The following is an 8374-nucleotide window of genomic DNA, read 5'->3' as shown; positions in this document are numbered from 1 at the left end:
TTGATTATTGACTAAATCCATCAGTGAGGTTATGACAATTGCAATTACTTGTTTAGCCAAGAGGGGAAAAAAAATGTTATTTCCTCCATCTCAAGTTCAAATTATACTTGTATGTGGCATTGTGGCTGCCAAATCATTAGTTGATAATGTGGCTAGTTTAAAGACATTTTTTATTTATTTATTTTTTTTTTTTTTACAATTGCAAATTCAAACTATTACAAACTGTTGAAGGACCATCTCAACCAAAAGCTTAAACTGATGGTTGATACCCAGGAATATGTTATATACTCTATCACTCCCCCCCTCACATGAAACCTCTATGTCACGTTGGCTCCGATACCATATTGAAGGACCAAGTCAACCAAAAGCTTAAGCTGATGGTTAAGGCCCAGGAATATGTTATATACTCTATCACAAACTACAAATAGTTCACCACAACACTTACACAAGCTAAACTAGCCTTTACAAACCGACATAAACAAATACAAAAACTTAAAAACTTCATGTTTAAAGACAATCAAATGAGTAATGAAGTTTACAACTATGAGTCTATGGACAAATGAGGTTATATTGATTAAAAAAAGGGTAAGAAAATTGTTTACACAAATGAACAAGTAAAGTTAAATGTTACTCTTATAATGAATTGAGATTACTCTTATAAACAAAAGGTTATATAAATAAAAAAATAAAATTACTTATATTAGTCATATAAAATAATGCTTGTAAAAGTTACTCTTATAAATAAATGTAGGCTATATAGCCCCACCATGTTATTGGCCGCCCACAAGATCTGTTAGGGGCTTAGGGCCATCGCAAAATAACTTCTACTTACATCTTTATATCTAATTGCTTTTTTCAAAGGCCAAACTATAGTGTGACGAGTTTAATGACACAAAAGTCTAGATTTGTGGTTACTCTAAAAAAGGAAGAATTTAACACCGACATGTCTTAATAAACTGGAACCAAAATAATTTATTTCTGTAAAATGCTGGTATCACTAGGACCCTACATATGATCAATGCCCAATTTAGATAGTCAAGCTTTGCCCAGCTTTGCCACCAAAAGAAATCAGCAAGAGAGATGTTGCATGGAACAAGTTAGTCCATGGCTATAATTAGATATGTCCAACATCTTCGGATTTCGGACGTCACTCAACCATACTGTATTCTCTTGCCTATACAGCGGGGAGTTGGATCGTCGACACCACAACTAAGAAGGCTTTGCTTTGCTTGCTCGTTCATTCTAACCCAAGGCCTAAGGGTGAAAGCTCCTCAAGAATTTTTTTTTTGTGCTGATATAAAAAAGAAAAGCAAGTAAACAATGTTGGGCGGTATCACAAGAAATTAATCAACATTAATAACTACACATACTCCCTCTGTCCAACTAAGATTGCTTCATTTGACCATTATTTGTGGGAGCTTTTTGGGTGAAATGGGACAATCTTAGTTGGACGGGGAAGTATATAACATAGGACAGTATCATAGGCCATCATGTTTTCTCCAATTTACATCTTGCAAGACGCTGCTAATGGTAAGTTACAATCAAATGTGACTCAACCTGCAATATACACTCACAGCATGCTACTATCTCGGAAACACATCCTTTCTCTGAGACAAAGCCCTATGCAGTGAAGTAAAATGCACAATATATCGACTTGTAAAATGTTTCAGAGTAAAATTCACTTCAGTAGACAAATACCGACTCTGAAAAAGTCCATCCCAAGTTATAGTTGTATACTCATCCATCAATGCGCAGTGTAATATCTTCAACTTGGCTGCATCAATGGAAGTCCACCAACCTGAAGATACTGGCAACAAATATTTATATCCATGTACAAGCCTTGAACTTTTAACACTTCATCTCAGAACAATGCATAGCTATCAACATCCAGTCGAACAACACATATTCCCACTTTTAGGCATAGATATAAAGTTTATGCTCCCATGTTTTAGGCTCAGAAGGCCAAGATTGTTTCTCACAAACGCAAGATCCTCCACTCTTTCCACTCCCATCTTTTTCACAGTTTCTCGACATGGAAGGCTGTCACATTGGGCACTATCTCTACACAGCGATACACTAGAAACCTGGCTCAGCACCTTTATGGCTAAAGTCTGCAAGTGGGGTGTCTCAAAACCAAAATTCTCCCACCACGCAACTGGGTCCATCTTATCTCTACATTCGACGGCATCTTCCTCTCCGAATGATCCCTCGGATCTCCAATAAACACTAAGTTGTTCTCTTAGTAAACGCCTTGTAGCACTTTCATGCTCATATCGTTCTAGAGTGGCCTTCCATCCCCGCATAACAGTTTTATCCTTGCTCTGACCTCTCCCAAAATATTTTGGGTTCAGCATATAGCCGGCTGCATGGAGGGGGGAAAATAGCATATCCCATCTACTCTCTATCAGTAACTCCATTTGACTAAGTGCAATGTCATCAATGCCCCTGCTCCTCACAGCTTCAAGTGACTGAACCCGCCAGTTGTACACATTCCCCATGACAGATTTGTCGATATTGAACGTAGCAAGTAGTCTAACAAAAGGTTCACTAAGCTGCAACATCAGCTGAGCCCTAGCCCAGAATTCATCCCCTAACACAGTGGCTTCTGTATTGACAACATCGCATAAATCAGTAACCTTCCACTGCTTCCACTCAATGCTCATGACTAAATCTTGCAACTCTTCCTTCATCTGAAAAATTCTTTGGACCAAACAGAATGAAGGTGCAAACTTCAAAGACAGAGAATCAGAAATCTCCATTGAATTGTATAAAACACAAGAAGAATATCGTTGGTAAGATGAAATAACTTGCTCAATTCCTCTAGCACACAAAACAACAGCTTTCATCCAGTCCAATTCAGCAATCTCTTCCATAAGAAGATGGATAGAATGTGAAGTGCAATGGGACCAAAATATATGAGGGAACTTTGATAATATAACAGATTCAAAAGCACTACTTGCCTGGCCAAGGTGGGTAATTATTTGAATTACATTTCTGGGCCCAATTTCTACTATTGCATCACTGAGAACATTGATAAATAAATTGTCAGCTTCATCCCCTTCATTTATATCAATTGATTTCAGAAACATAACACCCCTCGGGCTCGCAATGAAGAAGTTGATACAAAAGCAACCAAGCGATCCATCGACACGATTGACACATATAATTGTGCATCCAGTGTGAGGCCAGGACTCCCTGACTAAGGTTATGGCTTTTTCTAGCTTTGCTTTTTCTTTAATTAAACAGGTATCTGATAACATATGTTTAGAGGGGAGTTCATATCCAGGACCATAAGCTGCAACTGCTCTGATCATTTCTCGAAAGTATGGGGAGTTCACTACATTCATGTTCAATCCATCAGCATAAAAAAATCTGGCTACATTCTCATCTACATCCTCTTTAGCAAGAGTTCTAATCGGGCTAGTGAAATTCAATTGGCAATTCTTCATGCGCTTACCAATCTTCGCACTAAGAGGATTCTTTTTCTTCTTCCTGTGAAGGCGTTCCTCTTCTAATATCCGGAATTCTTCTCTTAAAGATTTGTCGATTGCTGGGCAACTTTTCACACCAACACCAGTGAATCCAAGAAGATGGGCCCTCACTCGTGAATAGGAACCATTGTATCTTACATTACAATGATTGCATTTCCATCTTTTTGTACCACTACCTTTATCAAATCCACCAAAAACACTAACATGTTTCCAACCCCATTTATCAGTCTCAGTAGGCATGTTTTCTCATAAAAGAAACAGTTGGGGCAAGTGGACAACGAACAACACAAATGTAGGCCTACAAAGATGAACCAGAAATATACGGTGAGACATTTATAAAACTAGATCACAGGAGAAAACCTAAAAAATGGTTAAAGTTGTGCAGCCATAGGACTAACATCAGATGTACTAAATTACTTTGGCTACTTGTCTAACTAAGATATGGATTAAAAGCCTTTACTATGTAATCAAGCTACATTACAGGCAACTAAATTTTGATCAAGCAATGCACAATACAACAAAATTTATCATTGGCCATATTGATGCTATCATGCTATGTCATTCAATACACTTTCCCATTTTCAATTGTCAGTAGATGTGAGACGTACTCTTCTTTGTGCCTGTATGAGCTACTATCTATTTTCATTACTAAAGCAAAGCTAATTCAGTGTACTGTAGTTAAACAGCTTAAAACACATTGAGGCTTACCTATTAGGACATGACATGACATGACATGAAACATATCTAGCATTGTCGTTTCATCATAACCATTAAACTAAATCTTTAAACTTCGTTGGTAAAAAAGCAAAAGCATGTAATTGGATTTCATAAATTACAAAGATAACACCAGTTTAAAGAAAGTCCACATTTGAAATCAACCTACAACTTTTAGGTTGATAGCGAAATTGAGCTTCAATCATTATTTAGTTCAGAAAGACGGAGATCTTTAGTTAGTGATGGTATAGAATTTACAGTAATTCACTACACACAATCATGAATCATTTACTCCCAGTAGCAGCCATAGTAGTCGAATTGCAAGGGAAAAAAAACCCTTCAATGTTAACTCCTAAAATATGTCCTGAGGAATATCTTATGTTCTTACGGAAACCAGAAAGTATCTGTTAGATAAAGCATGAAAAAGTTCACCAACTTTTTTGATAAAACCCACTATTGAATGCATCTAATGCTCCATGTCCTTACTTAAGTTCCTAGCCAAAGAAGGAAAAAAAAAAAAAAAAGAGGGAGGCGGGGGGGGGGGGGGGGCAGGATAAGAAGAAAATGTTGTTTATTGAGATTGACAAAAGATACACACAATACAATTTATCATGCTTCTTTTCACCAAAAAATCAAAAGCAGCCACAATCATAGTGAAATACCAACCAATAGTATCAAGCATCATCAGAATGCCTTAGACAAGTAACTGAATCCTGATCAATAATTGCCCACCCCAACTTTCCCGCAAACCAGATCTTAAAACAGTAAAAGCTTTAACAACATAGTTTCAGGTTGCTCTTTTACACCCCCAGTCATACTCTTTAAAAAAGCAATGCTTCACACACCCAAGCACATTTATTCGGTCTTTATAATTATGACGATTCAGAGATCAGTACTATTGTAACTAAAATCGGCAAAATTCACCATCAACTCAAGCCACAAAAACTTGTAATAGGCTAACAATATAGGAAGGGACTTGATGCAGGTATGCCTATAACTAACGATAGGCTAACACAAAAACCATCTGAAAAACAAAAGAATCTATTTGTCATCTCTCACCAATTGCTTTATTTACAGTTCAAACATGTTAAACCACTTTTTCCTCAATTTAAAGAAAATAGAACTAAAAGTTAGTGAGGTTAGTCTAAATCCATTACAACAACACGACACAGCCAAGACAAGCCAATAGCTACCGGCAATCCAATATAGAACCCTATAGAGTATAGACATTAATTTAACTAAACTATATACTATACTATCATTCAACATTTGGAAACTCAACATAATTTGTTATAGGATGATCAAATAACATAAAAGCTCTCCACTTCAACCCGTTTGAATAAGCCTATGTCAATTGTCAATATCCGAAATCAACTACTGTACAACCCAATATAGAGTCCTATAGACATCATATTAATCTAACTATATCATCATTCCAAATTTGGTACCTCAACTTATGTTACTATGTTAACCCATATTTGTGGTCACATAAACTGATCAAAGATCATAAGAGCTCTCCACTACAACCCGTTTGAGAAAATCGATATCGATATCCAAGATTGATCAATTTCACACGCATGAACAATAGAGCAGCTAACCATATAACAAACACAATAATCAAAACCATAAACATCATAAATCAAATTACAACGTTTCAACAGTTCCACAATTTTTTTCCTAAAATACCCAATTCAACAAAACCATAAATAATCAAAACCCTAATCAAAAACATATACTCTTAAATCCATTTGACTTCAACAAAGATCATATGCTAAAATTATAAACAAACAACAAATAATTGTATTAATATTTTTTAATAATTTGTGCGATCATCAAATCAACAATCACAAGTAAGATATAGTAAATCCCAAAATAATTGATCGAAAAAAGGGGGAAGAAATAAAAAAGATTAAGTGGGGTTTAAATTAAAATACCTGAAAGAGTGGGAGATAAAAGGGCCGAAACATTTGAAGAAAGATCGAAACCTTTGCGTTTCGTTTAAGATTAAAACGAAACCTGAAACCCTTCAATTTTGAAAAGACGGATAACAATCAACAATTTCGGAAGAACATCAAAGTCGACGACTTTAGAGTTAAATGGATCCGAAACGGGTTTCTCGTTTTTTCAGTAAACTATATTTTTTTAATTTTTTTTATTATAAAAATATACCCCTTTTTTCTACAAGAAAAATTTACCCATTTATTATATTACTAGGTGCGAAGCCCGTGCAATGCACGGATTAGTTTATAGATTATTATTATTAGTATTTTAGTATTTTTACTTTTTGTATTATTATTATTTTTAATTATGAGATGCACGGGTTTATTTATAGCTTTTTATTTTTATTATTTTCTTCAATATTTATTAATCAAATACATTTAAAATAATAAAGAGATGAATTATTACATTTAAAATAATGAAGAGATGAATTATTAATTTAGTCGATATAATATTGCAATTCTTTACAAAGAAAAAATATAATTATTTCAACTTATTAAATACTACTTTTTATTAATAACATAATTAGAAATATTTTTATTAATAACATAATTAGAAATAAAACTGCTAGTTTTAGACGGATTTTATCTTCATCTCCTCTATGGAGAGTATATTTTGCTTATGTAATTGTGGTGTATGAATCTTGGTCCTCCCGTGAATGATGCCGGCAAAATTACTCTATTCTCCTTTTCCATCTCAAGTGTGTAGTATGTAGTGTCTATTCTTTTTATATAATTCTGGTACATGTATCTTATGTCTCCGAAGAATGTTGGTGTCAAGATTGTTCTTTTCTCGTCTTCGGTCCTCGCACTATCTTCGTTTTCCATTGCATCCCTCATCATGTTGAGTTGTGGTTGATGTTGTTGGATATTCTCATCATATAGGTTTTGCGAAGGGTATTGTAAAGCCATGTAGGTTTGATATTAAACCAATGATTATTATTTTTACGTATTGTGTGGTTAATTGTTGATGCATGTATTATGAAATAGTTTTATGTCTATTTATAAGGAAATACAATAAATATTATCTTTTTTACATAAATTTTATTATATTTTTTTATTGTTGAGCTTATTTAATATTTTGTATTCCAATCCATATTTCCATGTACATCGGGTTAGTTTATATTTTTTTTATTTTTTTTTGTAATATTATTATGATTACTATTATTATTTTGTATTATTATTTTTATTGTTAATTTGTTTGGAATTTTTTTTTTGATGGAAACACTTGTATGGATTATTTTAATTAATTGGTTACCCTAATTTTCGGAACGGTTACGGATCGGTTTTTCGGGTTTTCGGGTAGATTTGAAAAGGCTACCCCTTTCTTCTATCAAAAAATATATCAAAAATTTTCCTCTTTTAATTTTTTTGTATGATATTATTATATTACCCTTTCTTAAAGTTTCCAAATCAAAATGAAAAGACTAAATGAGACTTGATTAAATTACATGCACGATCATATATATATTCTCATAAGAAATTCAAGTTTTACGGCCTGAATTGTAATATGGTCACTATATTTTCTTAAAATAATACTACTATTTATAAATTTATAATTATCCTGAAACACTTACAAATTCAGGTCTTCCAATTCAAGAATTCAAATTTATAATTAATAATAAAACGTATAAGATCTCTTATAAAAGTAAAATCTAAAATATTGGAGTACATAATAATTTAAAATCATATGAAGAAATTGCTAAATAGTCTAATGGCTAACTTAATAATGAAATTCTAAAATAACCAATGATTATTTAATGAAGTATATAAAAACTACATAATGGATGGATGATAATTTCGAAGCTTGAATATCCCTTCGCACTATGAAACTTGTTATGTTGATCATGGAATTAAGCCTGCAATATAAATATATTTTTTAAACAATTAATTAGTATATTATTTTAAAAATATAATAGCTAATTTTGAGAAAAATTAGATAGATACCTTTGATTTTTTAAATGTGTTGTTGCTTGAATCTTTATCATCTTTACTATCAGATTCATTAAGAGTCCGTTTTCCATTATCCTTACTTGTATCTTCATCTTTATTTGTTGTAGTTTCTTTGTCATCCTTTATATGAAATAGTTAGTATAACAATTATTTTTTTGGAAAAATTTAATAAAATTTTAATAATTTTAAAAAGTTAAAACATACCTCAAGGATAATTGT

General features: G+C 33.1%; 1 protein-coding gene across 1 annotated transcript; it reads right to left on the bottom strand.

The window, feature by feature from the left end:
• Positions 1-1314: 1314 nt before the first annotated feature.
• LOC110738100 lies at positions 1315-6351 on the bottom strand. Its single transcript, XM_021918466.1, has 2 exons — positions 6140-6351; positions 1315-3789 (listed from the first exon to the last, which is right to left on the bottom strand). The coding sequence occupies exon 2, from the start codon at positions 3729-3731 to the stop codon at positions 1881-1883; it is 1851 nt and encodes a 616-aa protein (XP_021774158.1). The 5' UTR covers positions 3732-3789; positions 6140-6351; the 3' UTR covers positions 1315-1880.
• Between the last annotated feature and the right edge of the window lie 2023 nt (positions 6352-8374).

The sequence above is a fragment of the Chenopodium quinoa genome, unplaced genomic scaffold (genome assembly GCF_001683475.1).
Source record: "Chenopodium quinoa cultivar QQ74 unplaced genomic scaffold, ASM168347v1, whole genome shotgun sequence".
Lineage (NCBI taxonomy): Eukaryota > Viridiplantae > Streptophyta > Magnoliopsida > Caryophyllales > Amaranthaceae > Chenopodium > Chenopodium quinoa.
Note: the sequence above shows the minus strand (reverse complement) of the source record. Positions and strands in the feature narration are given on the sequence as shown.

Excerpts from the sequence above, each read along its gene's own strand:
- LOC110738100 (XM_021918466.1), bottom strand. The coding sequence starts at position 3,731 with ATGCCTACTGAGACTGATAAATGGGGTTGGAAACATGTTAGTGTTTTT.